The sequence below is a fragment of the Phyllobates terribilis genome, unplaced genomic scaffold (genome assembly GCF_046119375.1).
Source record: "Phyllobates terribilis strain yellow unplaced genomic scaffold, ASM4611937v1 Scaffold_5__5_contigs__length_657084704, whole genome shotgun sequence".
Lineage (NCBI taxonomy): Eukaryota > Metazoa > Chordata > Amphibia > Anura > Dendrobatidae > Phyllobates > Phyllobates terribilis.
The window spans coordinates 325,604,297-325,626,865 of record NW_027362765.1 but is presented as its reverse complement, the minus strand read 5'-3'; the positions used below and the strand labels follow the sequence as shown (position 1 = coordinate 325,626,865).

The window sequence follows — 22,569 nt, the reverse complement described above, 5'->3', positions numbered from 1 at the left end:
AGCAAACACCCGCTAGACTTTGGGCAAGTAAAGGGGGTAGAACATCAAATCCCCACAGGAGACCATCCACCCATAAAAGAGAGATACCGGCCTGTACCCCCTGCACACTATCAGAATGCCAAGGGAATGTTGCGAGAAATGAAGGAGGCTGGGGTAATCAGGGATAGCTGTAGCCCCTGGGCAGCTCTACTAGTTCTTGTGAAAAAGAAAGATGGCACCATGAGGATGTGTGTAGATTACAGAAAGTTCAACCGTATCACACACAAAGATGCGTACCCGTCACCTAGGATAGAAGAATCTTTAGCTGCATTAAAATCTGCTAACTTCTTCTCCACTTTGGATCTTACTAGCGGGTACTGGCAGGTTCTTGTAGCAGAGGCAGACAAGGAGAAGACCGCGTTTACCACCCCGATGGGTCTCAGTGAATTCAACTGTTTGCCTTTCGGACTCTGCAACGTACCAGGGACCTTTCAGAGGCTGATGGAGTGCTGTCTGGGGCACAGAATTTTCGAGACGATCCTGCTATACATGGACGATGTCATCGTGTATTCCAAGACCTATGAGGACCACCTAAAGCACCTGGCAGAGGTGTTCGATGCCCTGGCAGGCTTCGGCCTAAAGGTGAAACCCTCCAAGTGTCATCTACTGAAACCAAGGGTGCAGTACCTGGGACACGTGGTGAGTGCTGATGGAGTAGCTCCTGACCCTGATAAGATCACAGTGATTAAGGACTGGCCAAGACCCTCCAACATAAAGGAAGTGAGGCAGTTCCTCGGGTTGGTAGGCTACTACCAAAGATTCATTCTTGGTTTCACCAAAATGGCCGCTCCTATGCAGGACCTCCTAATAGGCCAGTCCAGAAAGGCCAAAAACCAGAAGCCACCCTTCAGGTGGGACAAGCTGGAAGAGGAGTCCTTCCGCCCGCTGAAGATGGCCCTCACGGGGGATGAAATCCTGGCATACCCTGATTACGGCCAGCCCTTTATTCTCCACACGGACGCAAGCAACATCGGACTAGGAGCGGTGCTGTCCCAGATCCAGCAGGGGAGAGAACGGGTAATCGCTTATGCCAGCCGAAAACTACGGCCCACAGAGAGAAACCCTGAGAATTATAGCTCCTTCAAGCTAGAGTTCCTGGCAGTGGTGTGGGCAGTGACGGAACGATTCAAGCGTTACCTTGCCTCTTCCAAGTTCACCGTGTACACGGACAACAACCTGTTGACACATCTGGACACTGCGAAACTTGGTGCCCTGGAGCAGAGATGGATGGCCCACCTGTCCAACTATGACTTCACCATCAAATACCGGGCAGGACGCTCAAATGCCAATGCAGATGCCCTGTCCAGGATGCCAAACTTACCGGACGGAGGGGAAGATCCAGAGGAACTGGAAGAGATTGAATTCCCCGCGTTTCACCGTCATGGGATTACCCAGTATTCCCACCGGGTAAGGGACAGGCACTCCGCCATGTTCAATCCCTTACCCCACTACAGCTGGGCGGAGACGCAAGACAGTGACCGAGCAGTCCGCCTTGTAAAAGAGATGCTGACGCAGGCTGATGCCCGCCTTGACCCAGACGCCCCGGAGGAGACCAAACAGCTGTGGAAGGAGAAGAGTAAACTGTTTCTCTACAAGGGGAAGCTGTGCCGGAGAACTGTCAACTCCCGGACACATGAGCTGACCTGGCAGGTAGTGGTCCCGAGACGGATGCGGCTATGGTCCTGGAGGCATACCACGACGGAGCAGGGCACTTCGGATGGAAGAGGCTGGAGTTCCTGTTGCGTGACCGGTTCTTCTGGGTAGACATGAGAGGGGCCATTGAGAGATGGTGCAGAGACTGCGGCCCGTGCAACCTGAGGAGGAAGGACCGTGCCAGCCAGAAGACCCCCCTGCAGCACATCATCACGAAGCAACCACTAGAACTGGTAGCCCTGGATCATGTGAAGCTGGCTCCGAGTAGGTCCGGGTACGTCTATGCCCTCACCATCGTAGACCACTACTCCCGGTTCCTGGTGGTGGTCCCTGTCAAGGACTTAATGGCTCAAACAGCAGCTAGAGCCTTCCAGCAGCACTTCTGCCGTCCACACGGGTATCCTGAGCAAGTGTTGACTGACCAAGGTCCAGCCTTCGAAGCAGAGCTCTTCCAGGAGTTCTGCAACTTGTATGGCTGCAAGAAGATAAGGACAAAGCCTTACCACCCCCAAACCAACAGGATGTGTGAGAAAATGAACCAGGTAGTGATAGACCTGCTCAAGACGTTGCCTCTGGAGGAACGCAGCCTGTGGCCGGAGAAACTGCCTGATCTGGTGGACTTGTATAACCATATCCCAGTAAATTCCACCAACTGCACCCCGGCTTACCTAATGAGAGCAAGGCCTGGTAAGCTGCCAATTGACCTGGATATGGGAGTCCTGACACCCGAGGACCCCTCACCAGAAGCAGACTGGGACACGGAACGGCAGCAGCAGTACCGGAAGGTACAGGAGACCGTGGAGCGAAGTCTGTCTCAAGCAAGAGGAAGGCAAGAGAGGACTTATAACCAACATGCTCCCGCTGTTCCCCTGGCACCTGGAGAACAGGTCTTGAAGAGGAAGAGACGGCTCCAAAAGTTGGATGACCAGTGGGAGAAGGACCCATACACCGTACTGCCCTCAAGCCATGAGAACCCAAAAGTATGTGTCATCAGTAAGGATGGAGGAGAGACTACAGCCACTGTCTCCAGAGACCACCTGAAGAAGGGTCCCGAGCAGCTACAAGGTGCTGAAGAAGACCAGGATATCATTCAACCCGCAGAGGAAAAGGAAGAAATGATCAGTACCATACTCGGAGACTTTCCCCGGTCCTGGACGCAAATCAACAAAGCAGTCGTGGTACCCGTCATCACCTTTCTCCAGCCAGCCCCTCAAGGGCCTACAGAAGAACAGGGAGTGTCGGGAGAGCAGCCAGCCCAGGAGGCAGAAGGATCCATACAAGCAACCCAGGAGAATCAACCCTCTGCTAGTAGTGAGCCTGTCGTGCCCCTAGTAAGCCAAAGAGCACGCAGGAAGCTGCCAGGCCTACCCGCAACACCTCCTACACCCTGTAGTGCAGAGCCAAATAGTGGGTTACGTAGGTCCACCAGGAGCACTAGAGGACAGATGTCCGCTCACTGGAGAATCTAGAATGTAATGTGGATTAACCTGTAAATTGCAAATGCTGAAAATGGTTTATGTTTTTGTTGCCTGTTTAGTAATTATGTTCCTCTAGTTACCCTGCAGGTTTATTTGGACTGTCAGGTTATGGACGCTGAATAACCGGAACTACATTGTAAATAGTTGCACTTGGTGCCTCTTGCGAAGACGGCCACGGAAGAAAAACCTGTCTGGCGTGGCCCCGTGTGGTCCAAAGTAGTTCGCGTCGCCTTGCAGCCACACCCAGGGCCAACGTTTGGGGTTTGCTTTGGACAGGTCCCGCAACCGTTCAAGACTTCACCCCGTTGGGTGACATGGAAACCCGGTCACGGACGCGCCGTGACCTTTAAAGACTAAACTTCTTGTACATATGTTGTTGTATTATTGTTTATACCCTGTTATGTTATGTGGTAAAAATGTGTTTAGTCCCGGAGTACTAAATTTCACTAGGGGGGAATGTGGCACCCCAGGGGTCTGGTTGCCACAGTGATAGAAATATCACGTCTGAGAGCAAGTGGGAGTTTCCTGGTCCGGAGCACTTAACATGCAACACCTCCTGTCCCAGACCAGATAGGGGAGGAACCTGCCCTATATAAACTGGATCTGGGGCGGGGTTAGAGAGAGAGTGAAGTTCCAGAGGAAGGGACAGAACAGGAGCAAGGAGCTTTGTAGGAGCCAGGAGCTGAAGACCAGGGACTTGAGCTAAGCAAAGTTCGTCCTGGCAGAAGACGCTAAGAACCAGACACAGGAGTCTGAGGCTGTGAGGACTTATATATCCAGCAGCAGAAACCAGCCTGCAGGGGATTTCAGGTCCTCTGGCCATAGGAAGCCCGGAAGCTCAGTCATACAGAAGGGACCGGTACCGCCATCGAGGAGCGGAAGCTACCAGAGGGTCCAAGTCACCAGCAATACGGGTGAGCACCACACGGTATACTCAGGGACGTGGGCTACTACACGACTTCAGCAAGGTAGCCAGGAAGAGTGCAGTCAGACGGGAAGGCCTACAACTCCACCTGGCCAGCAGGATTCTTGTTTGCTCACAGATTAACCAGGCCCCTAACGCTAGCCAGTACTCCCGGGAGGGTCTGCTTTATTACCACCAATAAAAGACCCTGGACTGCATCATTAGACTCGGTGTGATTTACGCTGCACCCTGCACCATCACCCCCAGCATCCTATTACACTGCCCTGAGGCTACACTCTTCCCGTGGGAAGTTATCCTATCCCTGTGCTGCATATCTACATCAGCCCCAGCGGTCTGCCTTGCAGCGGCGGTCCTCCCTGACCGCAATCCACGGGTGGCGTAGTCGGACATTCAAAACCCTACAAATAGTCTGCCACAGCATTTAGTCTGACCACCCTGAGCCACGGGATCGGGTTGCCACAACTACCCCCATCATTGCACTGAAGCCCGGTTCCGAGTGCCCCAAGGCCCAGGGGGCGAGTCACACATAATACTAATTGGTAGCATGATCAATATGGACAATGCTTCATTCACGAAAAAATGTCATAGTACATGTCATTACATGGTGAAAACAAGTGAAAGATCAACACAGGATCAATGAAAGGACAAGGGAAATGAGAATAAAGATGGTAAAACCTAGTATCCCCATCACTTAAGCTTCATCAGGGATATTCATATACCCCATAGAAGTGTGGTCATACCGTTTGTGTCATCTGTCCTGCTGCATAGGGGCTAAAAACATCCAACGTTCTCCTGCTGTTTAGATTTCATGTAAGGTGCTGTGCTAATTATTTCCTTGGCTCAATGGTAAAGATTACTATTCATCATGGAGTCAGCCATACTGGTGAGAGATTTGCTAGTAAGGAATGAGAGGGGTGCACTATGACAAACATTTACCTCGCAGCAAGAAAGTAGGAGTACACGTGTGGTGATTGAACAGGGACACTGCGCATCTGCACTTAAAGAGGTTATTTAATAAGATGGCACAGCTCCTCTGCCACCCGGCTTCCTGATTGACTGACAGTTCAGATCAGTCAAATGCTGGCTCCGCTGGCCCAAACCATGTGCTCTACAAGCAGAGACAGCATCAGAGGAACACAGGGGACTGAAGCTGGCCGGGTCGCTTCAGAGGAGTGCTTTCAAGCTCTACAGCAAAAAGCTTGTAAGCGCTGTGTTAATTACCTAGGAAACTGGTCACTGCTGATACAACGGGTAATTTGCAAAGCTGCTTGCTTTTCCAATCACTTTGCAGTATTATTAGAAGATAAAACAACCCCTCTAAGTGACATTTTTTAGGATAGGACACCTTTAAGTAGCATTAATTTCTCCTGTAACAGATTACTTGACAGTTAAATTAGCCTCATGCACAGATATAGAGGTCCCTATTCTGTATGGTGCTTTATAATGCTATTTTACATTTTATTATAATTCACTATTAATATTTATTTTTCAGTATATCATAGCAGGATCCCTGACAATAGCAGCTCAGGCTAAACCTAGTATCTGCCTGGTGAGTACCCTCTTATAGGGAGAGATATTTATTACTATTATTATATTATTAAATATTGTTTTGACTCTTCCATGAGTGGACATTCTGCTTGTGCAGCTGCATAGGGGTCATACATGATGCTGATCTGAGCAGCGTTTCTCAGCAGTTTTGATCTCTCTGTCTGTTGCTTTCTTCCCCCAGGATCTGACTGCTCTTACTGGATGCCTTTATAGTTTTCACAAATCTCATCTTGTTATATACAGTATGCTTGTCAGTGCTGGGATTTAAACTCAGGATCTGTGATATGGAAACCAGAAACTTTACCAGAAATCAATGTTGTTTAAGAAAGACTTTTATCTGCCTAAAAACAGTGCAAAAATAATTACAATAGTCTCATTTTTGCAGTACACTTTTTAAAAGGGACTCTGTCAACACAGAATGACTGTTCAAATCAAGTACAGGCGCTCAGTGCATCAGTGCGGGACCAAACATTTAACTACAACTTCCCACCGACTTGTTTTCCCTCTCTCTCCATCCCCTCTTCTTTCATTGACAACTCTGACTTCATAGCGTTAAAGAGGGGAGGAGGCAGATGGATATCAAGCAGTATGGAAGGTACTTAAATGTTTAGCTCCGTCATGATGCACCGAGCGCCTGTACTAGGTATGAACAGTCTGTGCTGACAGAGTCCATTAAATAAAGTCGCACACCAGTGAAGAACATAGATATCATCCATTTATTTGCAACAGCAACAGGTATAATATAGTGATCAGTAAATGGCATAACTAAAAATGGCACAGTTGATTTTTTTTTTTAATATAATTTATAATAAAATTATAATTACTTTTGAGAAGGCAAAATTGCACCTAAAACAAAACAGATTGTCTGTCAAAAAAAATGCCTCATATGCTAAAGTTTATGGGAAAAAAAAACCAACATATATAATTGTTAGGGCTATGACCATGGGAACGTGAAGAGGAATAACCAACATTTCCATCAGAAAAAAGATTAAAGGTGTTATCTGGACTTGGGATGCAAGTCTGCAGTCACTATATGTGACTGCAGATTTGTAAATCAATACACTGTGTACAATGCACTCTGTGAAGATTCTGACGCGCCCCCTGAGCCGTGGGGTACCCGGTACCAGGCCTATGAATGCCGGTATGGGGGGATATCAAGGTGGCTGGCCCGGTCTGTGACCCAGGGCGGTCAGTAAAAAGGGAAATTTATAGGGGATTTGGAAAGTTTGTGACGCCACCTGTGGAATGCGGCAAAAAGGGTGCCGCCACTGTGGAGCAGTCCTCTGGAGCTGGTGTGCAGCAGGGATAGTGTGGCTCTCCACAGGTAGAGATAGCTCCAGGGCAGTGTAGGGGTAGATGGTGGATGCGGGGGAGAGACAGCAGGACGGTCCCGGAGGAAAGACGGACACTCACACGGTGGTAAGCTTCAGTACCTTTACTGGTGATGATGCCGGCACGGTCCAGGGTACTCCGGACGAAGGGCGCACTTTTGGACTCTCCCCAGTGAGCGGGTATAGGGCCTCCTGATCCGTGGCTTTACTCGTTAAGCTTCTGGCCTGCCTGGAACTAGGCCTAGCTTGGTTACTGTCTCTCTTTGCACCTGCTGACCTGGTGGTAGGGCCTTCTCTTGGAGATCACTCTCACTGGTTGCTGGGGCCTCCGTGACTCCTAACCCTGGTACTGTAATTAGCGTATGGTGAACCTGGGACCTGTAGTCCTCCAGGTGTTCCGGTGGCTCCTACTGGGTGTAAAGGGTCCCTGTAAGTGCGGACCCGGTGTCCAGTATATATCTTGGGGTGAGCCTGGTACGCTCCTCTGCCCCCTCGTTACTTCTTCCTTCTCCTCTCGCCTTCGGCCACACTCAGGGCCCTCACTAGGCTTTCACACGTGCTGTAGGCCTCAACTTGCCTCACACAGCAGCCTCCGTGCTGCTCTCTCACTGAGCACACTGAACTCTAAAAACTAGACTGCCTGCCTCCACCCTCCATATATATATCCCTAACGGGCTTCCTCTGCTGGTCTGAGGTGGTAGGGTGGAGGTGTGTGAATGTGTGAGGGCCCCTTGTGGAGAAGTCCATCCATGCACCCTTCTGGGTTCTGTGGCACCAATGCGCAGCAGGGCGCCACAATTCTCCAGTGCCGATGGATTCTTATGTGATCGCAGGTATGCAATTTGCATACTTCCAGCCACATTCCAACTAGAATTGTCCTGCTTCGCTCAATACACTTGTATTGAGCAAGGCTGCACACGTCTAGTCGGCATGTGACCGCATGTCTGAAAATCACATAGAGTACTTGTGGTCATGCGCTCATCACTCTGGGTGCCAGCACAGGAGAATCCTCACAGTACGCTGTCCATGCGATGTTAAGATTCACAAGTCTACAGTCACATAGATTGAGTGCAGACTTGTACCCTGAGGCCAGACAAGGAATTTAAGTTACAAACTTAGTGGTATGCATCTGGTTCTCTATTTGTTTGGTTATGCTTTAGGCATTCCTTAGTAGATAGCTTATTTATGCTACATTTACATATGTGAATAATGTTTATGTGCATATTTTAAATATGTCCATTTGTAAATGTAAGAGGAGCAGGAAACAGGAGTGCTACTATGTAAACAATTGTGACACTATAAGAGTCACCTGAAACTTTTTTCCTCAAGGAAAGTTCAGTTTCAAAGCTGGTTCTCAAAATTCCAGAATTCTTATCCTAGGTCAGTTCCGCTTGTTTTTTCAGTAAGTAATTCTGTATTACGGGTGCACATATTCCGTGTGCATCTGTGCTTTCCTATGGAATAATTTCTTCTGTGGGAAATTACCTCTGTAATAGGAAATGCATCTGAGTATACCACAAATTTGCCTTTGTCTATTTCTAGTTAAAATCAGCTGTACAGTATATGACCATAATGGGTTATACATGGCTGAGACAGTCTTATCTGTCTGTATGTGCTGACCAAAGGAGGTTAAGACTTTGGAAACAGCTGTGCTATGCTGTTTCCGTAACACCTGTTGAAATGAATAGAGGTTACAGAAACATAGCATGACAAGCAATGAATGGCTAAGATGCGAATGACCCTTTATTTAGCCAAGTTCATAAGAATACAATCTCAGTTCTCAATGTGAATGAGACATGATGTCACTGTCAACATAGAGGGCTCTAGTTGTTTCCATTCCAGCCATAGCCCAAAATTGAAAACCCAAAGCTATGTGTTACACGCACGCTGCTAGGTTCAGATAGGGTGAGACGGATTTCATGAATTCTTTGGAATCCTGGGGGAACCGTTAGTCAGGGCGACCATAGACTTCAGCTTAGCTCAGACACACAATAGATTCAGTTGCTGACCAGACACATCTGACAAGAGTCTTCATAAACAGTTGAATAGTGGAGTTTAACCAAGTACTGCCAGTACCATTTAATTCTTTGAAGCAAACAGGCTTCACCACAGTACAGTCTATTAAAGCAGGCACAGTAACGTCAGACTCTTCAGTAGCATAATTCAGCACAGATTAGATCTCTTTGCAGCACACTTCTATGCATACACAACCACAGTTTTTTTCTTCACAAGGACACAATAGTGCACAGCATTATTTATCCTGCATGGAGATGGAGGGGGAGGGTTTGATGAGGGAGATGATCCCTGTGACACGATTCCTTCCAGTCCTTATATTTATGCCCGACAATACTCTGCACTCTTCAGGGACTCTATCTGACCTGTGTTTAGCTTCCCTCCTGACCTGAATTCTGTTCACTTGCTCTCTGTGAGATACAGATCATACACCACCTTTCTCTTCGGCTCCAGCCAGATTAATAGACAAGTTACCCACAATCCCCCTGGGGCTCTGCTAAACATTCCCTGTCTCCTGTGACTGTGTTAACCCCTCTAGATGCTGGATGCTTCTGAAGTACAATATTTCCTGTCTCTTGTGACTGTGTTAACTCTTATAGTTGCTGGATGCTTTTGAAGCAACAGCAATACTTCTGTATGTCACATATGTATATGAAAAAAATACTAAAGGGAACCTAATTGCTGATACATCCTGCCAGATACATCTTCAGAATGTATCAGACACTGGCTGCATGATTTCAACCATATATGTTTAAATATAAAACATTTTGGTGTTTCAGAGAACAATATACTCTCATAGCCGCTGGTGACCGAGCCAAACGAGAGACTAGTCAGACAGGCGAGTCCCTGTGGCTTCTCTCTACTCGCTGCCCTGGAGTGACAGGTCTTTCCTTATATGTGCATGCAGAGAGAGACCTGTTGGTCACTAGCAGTGGGCGTGCAGAAGCCACCAGGAACAAGCTTGTCCCAGCCTGTGCAGCTGGGTCCCTAGTGGTTATTAAACTATGTTTTTCTCTGAAAAGCCGCAGTGCTTCAAAGTTAAACATACATGGGTGAAATCGTGCAGCCAGGGCCCGATACATGCTGCCTGTGGGTTGGGTTCCCTATAAAGAACAAAAATCATACATTAATACGTTGTTTTTTTATTGCTTTTCCATTTTTTTCTTCAACAGATTAAAGGTTCTTTGTCTATGAATATACTGACAATAACGTTCAGTGTGATTGGACTAGTGCTGACGTGCGTAGACCTTGGGTTCATTTGGTGTTATCCCAGTAGATTGTGCCGCAGTAGAATTGTAAGTCCAAACTTTTGCTTTTGGAATCACTGGAATTGTTGTAGTTGGCCAGACCTTCAGCTTATTGTCCAGCTCAAAGTTCAGTAGTAACTCACTCAACTCAAAGGAGTCTTATGACCTAATAGGCAGTCCTAAACTTGAGAGTTTTGCATTTTAGCTAGATAAGAGTAACGTTATGAGAATTAGCCCTGTTCTTGGAGCTCCTAGATCATCCAGCACTACACATGTCCACACATTGTATGTGGCATTACTGTTCAGATCAAAAGATTAGCATAAAAGTCTAAATTTAAATTTGCCTGTTTGCACAGATTTTCCAAGGAAATGTGATTGGCAGAGAAGTTAGTCTCTGTGAATTTAATGTCCCTTATTATGCTTTTGGATCTCTCTAAGAACGGACAATTGATTGGCTGCAGCTTTGGTGTGAGTTGTCGACATGATACTAAAACATTGAGATCACAGCAATGGCGGACTGTTTGTGCTGGATCGAGGAGTTAAGCACTATCTAAGTTTCTTATTTCACATGACTGGCAACATTTGGGGGACATTTTTCTAAAATTGAAAACCCCTATAAGCTAGAGTTGTGATCTGACTCTTTAGGGCATTGCTGCAGACAACTGCATCTTGTGAGATATTTTCATAATGTTGTGTTATAATTATGTCAGTTTTCTCATACATCATGACCATTATTACATCATTATGCAACAATTCTTTTTCAACAGATTGGCGGATATTTTATTGACGCAATTCTTATCGTGACAAATCTTCTGCTATTCTGTTTGTCAATTTCCTTGTCAGTCTTTGGATGCCGCTCTTTAAATCATGCATCTTCTATAGTTCCTCAGGTAAGGGACTCTAACATTCTGCCTCTAACCACTTTTCTGCTTTCTTCTAACATCTTATTCAGCTTCTCTCACAGAGGACGTTCCTGTCTAAGAACCCTAAAAGTCAACCACAGACAACACTATTGTCTTTGAGGGGATTTTCTCTCTTTATAAAAGATTTTTTAAAGGGATTTTTTTAGCTTAAAAATGTAATGAGAATCGGTAAGTAACCTCATTCTGACAGCAGGGTTTGTAAACCTTCCTTTTCTCTCTCATTTTAAACTTTCATCTAAGTTGATGTATGACTATATGAAAGTTTAACATTGAGTTGGTTAAAAATCAGTTTAGAAGAAAGTTGAGAAGAAGAATGAAAAAGTACACACAGATTCACTGGTTAATGGGTGGTCAGAAGTCCAAAATAATATTCCTCCTAAATCTCTATTTATTTAGTGCCATAATCTAAACTATTTTCTAATGTGCTTGAATTAAAAATTCCCTATCCTTCCCTAACTACTTTATCTAACTGATTTTCTATTTGTTTTTCACTTTCTTTTTTATGACACTTCATTTGCAAATCCCCGTGCATGCTGGGATACTCAAAATGAAGCGTTATCAGGAGGCAGAGGCTACAATCACTGCCGCAGCCTCTGCCTCCTCCATGAAACAAAGTGTCATCAGTGATGCTCTTTTCAGGTGCTGGGCTAGTCACAGCGCGATGTGCACAATGACAGCGTGCTGTCTGTTGTTGGCTCAGATCAGCAGTAATGAGCCTACAACAGAGCACGTTGTACGAATACCCAGCGTGCAGAGACCACTGGCGCCCCCACAAGCGATGTCACTGGTCTCTGCATGCTGGATATTCTGACAACACAATCTGTTGCCAGCTGGTTACTAGATATGAGCGAACCTTTCAAGGCTTGGTTCGGTTTGGATCAGCGAATGTCCCGATGTTCGCTGAATAGTTTGTCGAACAGTTCGTCGAACATATTCGAACCCCATTGAATTCACTGGGAGGCAAAATTAAACACATAGACAACACCTTCAAGGGGGCTCAACAGCTGCCAAAACAGCTCCAATTAGGGGCTGACACCAGGAAAAGTGGCATGAATTGACCCAGAGTACAAATAGTATAATTGTGCAGCATGGATGCCTGGGACAGGGCCTTGGACAGGGCCTGGGACAGGGCTTGGACCAGCATTTCTAGCGTAAACATTGATCAGTAACAGGTGGATGAGTAACAGGTGTAGGCCTGGTGCTATGAGAGACCAGCCAAATTCAGGCAACACACATGAAGGAGACCCAACTTGGAGTCCAAACATTTCCAAAAATTAGGGGCAGACACCAGGAAAAGTGGCATCAATTGACCCACAGTAGAAATGTTATAATAGCACAGCAGCAGTCAGCCATGGGCCAGGCATGAGACAGGGTCTGGGCCAGCATTTACAGCTTTGAATTTAACCTCAAATTAAGACTAGGTGGGTGAGGGATCGGTGTAGGCCTGCTGTGCTGGGAGCCCTGATACCACATGCAACAGCTCAACCTGCTTTTCTGCTCAGACACATTCAGGTGATACAAATATCAGCATTGTAGATTATTATTGCTAGAAAAAAATAAGGATAGTAACACAGGTAGTTTACTGAAAGAAAGTGCAGGCCTGCCGGTCTGGGAGCCCTACTTCTAGAGGCAACACACATGAAGAAGACCCAATTTGGAGTCCAAACATTTCCAAAAATTAGGGGCAGACACCACTAAAGTGACATCAATTTCCCAAGAATAGAAAATAGTATAATGGGGCTCTGACACCCCTTCCAATACAGGCAACCCACTAGATGGAGAGGGGTGGCTGTCACATCAGTATTTTGCACCTGTGCTTGTCCCCGCCTTTATCATGGGGGTCTGCTGAATCCTGCTTGTGCTTTGGTAATCTGACCTGGTGTTGGTAAGGCCTGTTTCTTTTTTGCGATGTTTTTTGAATTCATGTCCTTTTCTGTGCGCCGTTTTTAATTTTAGAGTAGGGGCTTGCAAGTATGAGGTTACGAGCTTGCGTATTTTGGCCAAAATATTGACCAATACCTAATGTAATGTATTTATTTTATACATTATTTTTCATCTTTTTTTGCACATTTTTCATCATTTGAAGGATGCAGCCAGGCCCTTTAGCGTTGATTGGGTGAATTGGGGCATCTGTCTTGTGGGGTGCACTTATATAGTGCTGGACAGTCCGCTTGATTTAAAATTCTGGGTGTCATTAATAGGCTGTAAGCCAGATACTGTGCAACGCATCTTTCTGTGTGACTGACGTCCTATGCAAGTCCCATCTGTGTGCATTTGTAATACTACACAGCCACTCACATATCTGCCAATTCATGTAGGGGTGGCTGCTGCATCAGTATTTTGCACCTGTGATTGAACCCGCCTTTATCATGGGGGTTTGCTTCATCCTGCTTGTGCTTTGGTAATCTGACCTGGTGTTGGTAAGATCTGTTTCTTGTGTTTTTTGTGATGTTTATTGAATCCACCAGATGGAGACCCAACTTGGAGTCTACTCTCCACATTTCAAAAAATGTTAGTAACATCAGCAGCAGCAGCAACAGCCGGCACAGAAGCCACAACAAAGGAGTCACAGACTGCAATTACGTGAGATCAATGCAGCACACTAAAAACTACACCATCGTCTAGTCTGCAAAGTCTGCGACTGTGGTGCAAAGGTAATTGGAGATTCATGACTTGTTCATTTTGTTCAAGGGACAGCTGGATGAGCTTATCCATCAGGACACCACCAGCAGTGCTGAAGACATGTTCTGAGAGAATGGGTGATTTTGTCTCTGACATGCTGGTGTAGCGCAGGCACAGCTTTCTTAGAGACATAATGGTGACTGGGCAACTGGTACTGGGGGACTGTGACGGCCATCAGCTTTCGGAAACCATCTGTATTCAACAGGCGGAAAGGCGGCATTTCCATGGCCAACAGATTAGAGATGGTGAATTTCAAGCTCTTAACTTCGTCATGTGTAGGAGGAAACAATCTTTTACGTGACCACAACTGCGGGACCGAGAGCTGGCTGCTGTGCTGAGAGAGGGTGGAGTAGAGTGAACACGATAAACTGCTGGACAGTGAGTGAGGTACAGGCGGAGATGTTGTGGTGGATTGAGAAAGATATGGTGCGCTCGGTGTCTAAGATCGGTCCAAAACAGCAGGCATGTCCACTTCCATAACAGCTGATGGGCTCTCACTCACCCTGACTGTAGTGGGTAAACAAGTGGCGGTTCTGCGGCTGGAGACCTGTGTGAGAACACTTGCCATGGTGACAGAAGAATAAGAAGCAGCAGATGCAGTTGATAGGGCAGCTGGTGGTTGATAAGGCCGGCTAGTCTGTATTTTAGCGCATTGAGATTCCCAGGCTAACGCATGTTGATCTCGCATGTGCCGGTTCATGAAAGTAGTAGTCAAATTATTTGAATTTTTTGCTGAGTTGTTTCTTTACACAGTTGGCAGATAACGTGAGTTGGGTCATCCTTTGCAGTCTCAAAGGCCCAGGTTAGGCAACCCTTGCCACCCCTGCAAACTGCAGAGCCGCGACCGCTGCTGTGCCATAGTTGTCGCTGAGGATGCAGTGCTTGTCGTGGTTGCATCACTCAGTGTCTGTGCGGGAAGCTGCAACGTAACCTCCTCATCTTCCTCCTTTTCCACCTCCTCAGATGAGCTACTCAGCTGCGTGCCTCTGGGTTCACCCCAAGTGGGATCTACAACCTCATTGTCATCCTCTGTGTTTTCCCACTCCTCGCCCTTAGAATCACCCTCCTCCTCTTCCAGCCCTGACAGCACATGCCTCGCTCTGTAAGTGACCCTTCTCATCTTGTTGCCCTGACAGCACAGTACAGACTGCGTGCACCTCAGGTATCTGAGTCTCATCAGGATTACCTCCACCCCATCACCTCCACCCCTAGGGGTTAACATCTGGTGACAAGGGTCTGGATTCTGCTTGGACCCTACTTCATCCGGCCCTGGATCCAACTGAAAAAAAAATTGGGCATCGTTGCAGATACTATCCTCCTTTTGAGTCTGTGAATCTTTAAAGCAGACCTCTGATGCCCATGGAATAGAATGAGTGAACAGCTCTGAAGACTCGCCCATCTGTGGTTTGCCACAGTCAGTTGGGCAGTTGGAGAGTCGTGGCACGGGGAGAAACAAGGGTAATTGGGGTGCCACTTTTGAGGATTGTACTGTGTGTGATGTTAAGGTGGAGGAAGAGGAGAGGCCACTTGATGCAGCGCTTGCCATCCACTGGAGCACATGCTCTTTCTGGCCCTCATCTGAAAGGTGTCCAAGCCTGTCCAGTAACAGAAATTGCCAGTTGCGTTTGAATAGGACATGCAGATGTTTGTTCAATAGAGCTTTCAGTAGCATTACCACTTACCCCATGTACACCTCGAACACCAAGCCTTCCCCCTTCAACCACGACCTCACTTTTTCCCACTCATGTTGGATGTACCTTTCCTCTCTTTTAAGAATTCACTGTTTGAGGACCTTTAGACTCGAAATATTGGAGTCCAGTATTAATAAATTTACTGACTTGGGTGGCTCACTAAATTTAAAATGTAACCTTTATTTAATTATTAAAATAGAATTAATCAAATCCACCGTACTTTTGTGCAGTCTTATCTGATCTGACCAAATATTTAGTCAGATCAAGATACTAACAATAAAACAAGATACCGTATCTAACGATGCATACTATCTGATAATAGATGTCCCTTTAATTAGCGGCAGTACTAGGGTAACTCCGCAAAGCTATCAAATTGGTACTTATTCTTTCATAACTTGTATTCACTATTCTCTATTGTCTTTAACAGTGATATACTGTATCATTGCACTTTTCCCTTTAGAACCTATACCTTACTGCTGCTTGATTCATAGGGGAACACATCCTTCAGTTTGTTGTACTTACCGTGCTATTGAAAGCAGTAGATAGAGGATTAATCCTATACATCTTATACATCTTTTCTCTAACATTCGCTCCTGATCCAGACTATCAGTCCAGCATAATTTGGATTGTATCAGCTAATCTACCAGCCACTCTTGTACTTATAACAATGGATTATGCTAGCTGTCAGGTGAACACTCAGTCACACCTCTCTAGTTTCTGTCCATTAATAAACAGTGTTCCTTTTATTCCGAACTCCCTGCATTTCATTCATATACTGGCTGTTAGCAGTTGTAGGATTCTTTTGTCCTGTATCTCCTAAATTTAATTCATGACCATTGTCTACCTAGATGCATTTCACCCAACATTCTTATGGGCACATCAGGAGGTTCATTTTATTCTTATAACTAGATAGCTGTGCTGTCTCTTAACATAAAACGCACAGGAGCTGATTCTCCTGGCCTCGATGCAAGCCGCGTTCGGCGGCACGGAAGCCGAACTTTTATAACGCACATTCCGCCCCTCTTCCTCTGATTCGCGCTCCCTCCAGCCAATCGGTGACACTCTCTCTCAGAGCCAATCAAATGTGGCCACATTAGCAGGGAATGCCATCGCGTCATGTGAGTTGCGGAGGTATCCTGGATGTCAGACACTACAGGAAAGCTTCGGAGAATATTAACCACTGATAGCTCGGTCAGTTTCTTTTGAGAACTCTATAAATTGTCTCATATTCTCTTAGAAAGAACCTAAATCATATTTATAGACCTGTCAGTCACCTGTCACTAAATTAACAATCAGTATTTATTTGCTGAGCGAGTGTGGCTGGACCACAGAATTAGCACAAAAGATTTATATGCTGAAATGTGGACTCGTGTCTGCACCACACAATTAACACAAAGGATTTAGATGCTAAAATGTGGACTGGTGGCTTGACTACTCAATTAGCACAAAGGATTTAGATGCTGAAATGTGGACTGATGTCTGGAACACACAGCACAAAGGATTTAGATGCTGAAATATGGACTGGTGTCTGGATGACACAATTAGCATAAAGGATGTAAATGCTGAAATGAGGACTGGTGTATGGACCAAACAATTAGCACAAAGGATTTAGATGCTGAGATGTGGGCTGGTGTCTGGACCACACAATAAGCACAAAGGATTGAGATGCTGAAATATGAACTGGTGTCTGGACCACGCAATTAGCACAAAGGATTTAGATGCTAAAATGTGGACTGGTGTCTGGACCACACAATTAGCACAGAGGATTTAGATGCTGAAATGTAGACTGGTGCCTGGATCACACAAGTAGCACAAATGATTTAGATGTTGAAATGTGGATTGGTGTCTGGACCACACAATTAGCACGAAGGATTGAGATGCTGAAATATGAACTGGTGTCTGGACCACACAATTTGCACAAATGATTTAGATGATGAGATGTGGGCTGGTGTCTGGACAACATAATTAGCACAAAGGATTTAGATGCTGAAATGTGGATTGTTGTCTGGACTACACAATTAGCACAAAGGAATTAGATGCTGAAATGTAGGCTGGTGCATGGACCACACAAGTAGCACAAAGGATTTATATGCTAAAATGTGGACTGGTGCCTGGACCACACAATTAGCACAAAGGATTGATATACTGGATGGTCAATTTGATATAGGATCCTATCTAGCTGAACTAGGTGACAATAAACCATCTAGCTAACTATCTGAATCCGAACACGAATCTAAATGTCCAATGTTCGTGCCGACTTTGAGATTGGCAAATGTTTTCAAACAAGTTTGCTCATCTCTACTGGTTACTGCTAATCTGAGCTGGCAAGAGAAAGCGGGCTGCGCTGTCATTATTCACATCGCACAGTGCACATAATAACGCAGGAACTAGCCCAGCCCCTGAAACAAGCATCACTGATGACGCTTCATTTCAGGGATGATGCTTTGTTTGAGTATCACAGCATGCACTGGGATTCTTAAATGAAGCATCATCAAAGAGGAAGTGAAAACAAAATACAAAAGCAGTTAGATAGTGTTGTTAGGGAAGTATAAAACATTTTAATTCAAGTATATTAGCAAATAATTTAGATTATGGCACTAAATAGATAGGGATTAAGGAGGAAAATTACTTTGGACCACCCCTTTAACTCATTCGGCAGCCAGCTATACCCAGAGATAAAAAGAGGCTATAAAGACTAATCAGTTAAATTTTATTTTTAGAAATCATGTTGCAAAAATTATTTTTAGCCAAAAATAGACACATTGAAAAAATGCCTCTAACAGTCTCCACACCATCACCCATTTGGTCTTCGTCGCATCTTCTGATCCCTGCCGCTTGTGCTGAAATCCCCGGGCCATTTACAAATGAGCTGAAACTTCCATATCTGATGAGAACCGAGATGAGTCTGTGTATGTGCATAAAAGGTTATGATGTCATGACCATGACCGCTTCTTCCGGTCCTCGTTGCATGATCTAAAATCACACTGAAAGGGACTTATAGCTCTGATGACATCTATGATGGTTTTGCAAAACTACACGTAAGGTCACAACGCACATTGTGACGTCATGACGTAGTGACCTTGTGCGCTGGTCCTCCTGGGTCTCATCAGAGCTGGAAGTACATTGAATTTTCTGGGGCAATTTGGGGCAATTTGGAATTGTGCCTGATCCACTAATTACTGTTGGTAATTAGTGAATGGCATCCATAAAATTTAAACCATTGGTTAATTGTCTGTGTTTAACCCCGAATAAAAGTTATTACAAATGAAACCAATACATATAGACCTCATATAGTGATGTTGTCATTATTAAGAGTGTAACTTTTGGATAGCAGAAAACATAAAAAATGTTTTTGAAAATTAACCACAATTTCATGAACCTTCACCCATGTATTTTTGGTTCGCTTTCTCCCATTTAATAATGTTTTATCAGATACAACTCGGCCCAATGTTATACTATGGGGCAGTACAGATCTGTAATTATTTTCTCATGCCGATTCAGACAACAATCGCAGTATGCTGCGAGTGGATCCGATCTATTCGGATCTCGCGGACTCATACAAGTTTATGGGCACGTGTAAAACATTGGACTGCACTCGGAAGTCATAACACAGATGTACACGCACAAAGACAATGGAGAAAATGTAGAAATTACGTTCTCCATCTCCTCCACTCGTGTGCAGCGATTCCCTCATGTGAGAGAATCAGATCACACTCAGATGACACGAATATCAAACTCTGACAGACTTTGAGCTGAGTGTCATTAGCATAGTCGACTCGATTCTCTCACATGAGAGAATATGTGTCAGTGTGAATGAGCCCTAAATCGAGTAGGATTTATTCAAGAGACGTGTTAGCAGAATAGAAAAGGTAATTCCAATTTATTATCTTTTTAATTCTCTTACAGGTGTTTGTGATACAGAATGATGTTGTAATTTCGATGCCCCCATCTGTATTTTCTGCAACAGCTCCAACATTTCCTCAGACACAACCACCACCACCTGCATCACCTCCTCCTTACACGGACCAAATAGAAGATAATGTGAAGCAATTTGCATAATCCTCAATATAAAAATTGCTTGAATCCTCTTGTATATTGGAGGATATTCATTGTAATGTAAAATATTATTTCTTTAGACCCATAAACTTCTACAGGAGATTTAATACTCAAGGTTTCCATTACTTTTTATATATGCTCTTGAATGCCTTATTTTGGTGGTCAAAGGCAACGGAACATGACCGAATTTCATTGAATGTGATTTTCATGTAATGGCATGTAGTCAGCTGCAGCTTTTCACCTTCCTCACTTTTGGGAGCATTGAGTACTGACTCAATGGCAGAGATAGTCAGTGCAAACTGACATTAGACAGTCTCTAAATATACCAAATTTATCAAAGCGACACATGTGTTGATAAATTTGGGGCATTTTTAGTCTGTCTAGTCTACGTTTACACCAGAAATTTGCACCAAGGTTGTGTCTCCTTTTACAGAATGGCAGATTATATGAGCAGAAGAGAGAGAACATACAGTTAGGTCCATATATATTTGGACAGAGACAACATTTTTCTAATTTTGGTTCTAGACATTACAACAATGAATTTTAAACAAAACAATTCAGATGCAGTTGAAGTTCAGACTTTCAGCTTTTATTTGAGGGTATCCACATTAAAATTGGATGAAGGGTTTAGGAGTTTCAGCTCCTTAACATGTGCCACCCTGTTTTTAAAGGGACCAAAAGTAATTGGACAGATTAAATAATTGTAAATAAAATGTTCATTTCTAGTACTTGGTTGAAAACCCTTTGTTGGCAATGACTGCCTGAAGTCTTGAACTCATGGACATCACCAGATGCTGTGTTTCCTCCTTTTTGATGCTCTGCCAGGCCTTCACTGCGGTGGTTTTCAGTTGCTGTTTGTTTGTGGGCCTTTCTGTCTGAAGTTTAGTCTTTAACAAGTGAAATGCATGCTCAATTGGGTTGAGATCAGGTGACTGACTTGGCCATTCAAGAATATTCACACAGTATGGCTCTGAATACATCAGAATTCATTCTCTGTCCAAATATATATGGACCTAACTGTAGGATGACGAGGTGAAGTGACAGGAGAGCTCACTGATTGACTGCCATGCTGTCGACGTAATGTCATCACCTCAGCCAATGCCAGACACTGGGGGCAGCAGTGGAAACTCACCAGTGGATCAGAGGAAGATGAGTAGAGCTCAGTTTGATATTTTTAAGCAAACTGAAGCCTGGGCCAAGCATTATCTGAAAGGGGACAACCCCTTTAACATGTACATGCCTGCTAATAGAATATATCTGTTAAAAATGTCCTCAATTTGATGGCTCAAATAGCTTTGTAACCACTATTATGGCCTATGAAATGTTCAAAAGTGTGGTATCAATTTCTCAAGATGGATGTACCTGTATAAGTTTTGTTAAAGGTGTTGAGGAATCAGTAATGACATATCAGAAGTCTTGAATCCATTGATAAAAAATTTAGCTTGCAGACCCAGCTTGTCAATGTCAAGAATAAAACTCAGGACCAACAGTATGGAGGGTTGATACAGTAATAGCTAAAATACTTAATACTATGTATAATAGAAATTTCATACCCTAAGGGCTAGCTCACACTAGCGTATAAATCGGACGAGTCCAATGCGAGAAAAAATCGGATTCCACTCGGACCAATGTTATTCAATGAGGCAGAGCAATCTGCGTATTTTATTTCTCAGCTGTATTTGGCATAAGAAATAAATCTCCGCCAGCTGCGATTTTACACCGAACTTTGATGGATGTGAAAGAAAAATCCGATGTCATACGGCATCCAATATTTACTGATACATTACAATTCTCTAAGATGGGAAACTGTAAATGGTCCTGTAAATGATTAATAGCTGCTGAGGAAAAAAACGGATTGTATACGGATGGCACACGGATGACAAATGAAAAAAATCGCCCCACTCTCCTGGATGACAATGGGACTGATTTTTTTATACGCTAGTGTAAGCGTACCCTAAAACCTAAATAGTATTCTCTTTTTCAGGTTGAATACATCCTGGTACATTATTATGCGTTATGTTTGGGGTTTTTGCTGTTATTGTCTGCACCTGAATGTGACCATACATATCTCATGCGGAAAACCTTGGTAAAAAATAATGGTTCATAATTCAACAAGAGGAATCTTGTATCTGATAATACATCTTGTATCTTGTATCTGATAAAAATTGGAATAAACTAATAATAACACTTATTAATGGGAGTCTGCCATCACAAAATGGCGGCAAGTGACATTACCCTAATAAAAATCACACTAATTCATATCTTTTGCTGCGTTTGGTAGAAATTATTGTTTCTTCAAATATACTAATGACACACTCGGTCCACCCTTGATGTGGCCGAACATTCAGTATATCTTCCCACATATTTGTTTTCCATCAATCTCCGACAAGCATGTGGGAAGGTGTGCTAAACAGCTTGGACACACAAAAGGTGCTTGGTTTGACCAGTTATTTTCTACTGACAGACTCAAAGCAAATATTATTAGGTTATTGTTATATTGAGTATTTAGCTTTTTATGGATGATAAAAAAAAATTATTACACAAATTTATTAATATTTGTAAAGCTCTCTGAACTGAAACTGAATACAATTGCAGTATAAAAAAATAATATAGACACTTGGGAGAAATGTTGTATTTTTTTGGTGTTTTTTTTATTCTTGCACCAAAATAGTTTTGAGGGAAATTATAATTTTCTCCTTAATAGATGTGTTTAAAACTTAGGCTGGGTTCATATGCAGCAGCAGCGTTACCTTCGCAAACTACAAAAGCCCTGTGCTACTGCAGTCTTTACACTGTGCACAATTGCTTAATCCTGCAGGCAGTCGCATAACTAGAAACGTAACCGAAACAAATGAATTGGAGTATAAATTTGTATGCATGCAAAATAGGAGCATGTTCACACTGGCCATTAAACAGACAAAACTTAAGACAGAAAAAAAATAAACACATGCCTGCTGCAAGTAAATAAGTAAAAGCAATAGTG

General features: G+C 44.2%; 1 protein-coding gene across 2 annotated transcripts in view; it reads left to right on the top strand.

The window, feature by feature from the left end:
• Positions 1-21,782, top strand: part of LOC141271149 (membrane-spanning 4-domains subfamily A member 4D-like) — a 62,655-nt gene extending 40,873 nt beyond the window's left edge. Inside the window, exons 4-7 of one of the 2 annotated variants that reach the window (XM_073681249.1) lie at positions 5,588-5,644; positions 10,160-10,282; positions 11,002-11,124; positions 19,437-21,782. In XM_073681249.1, coding sequence (XP_073537350.1) covers positions 5,588-5,644; positions 10,160-10,282; positions 11,002-11,124; positions 19,437-19,589 — 456 coding nt within the window. In that variant the 3' untranslated portion in view covers positions 19,590-21,782. The remainder of the gene's footprint in view (positions 1-5,587; positions 5,645-10,159; positions 10,283-11,001; positions 11,125-19,436) is intronic. The other variant, XM_073681251.1, reaches the window with a different exon arrangement.
• Positions 21,783-22,569: the final 787 nt, after the last annotated feature.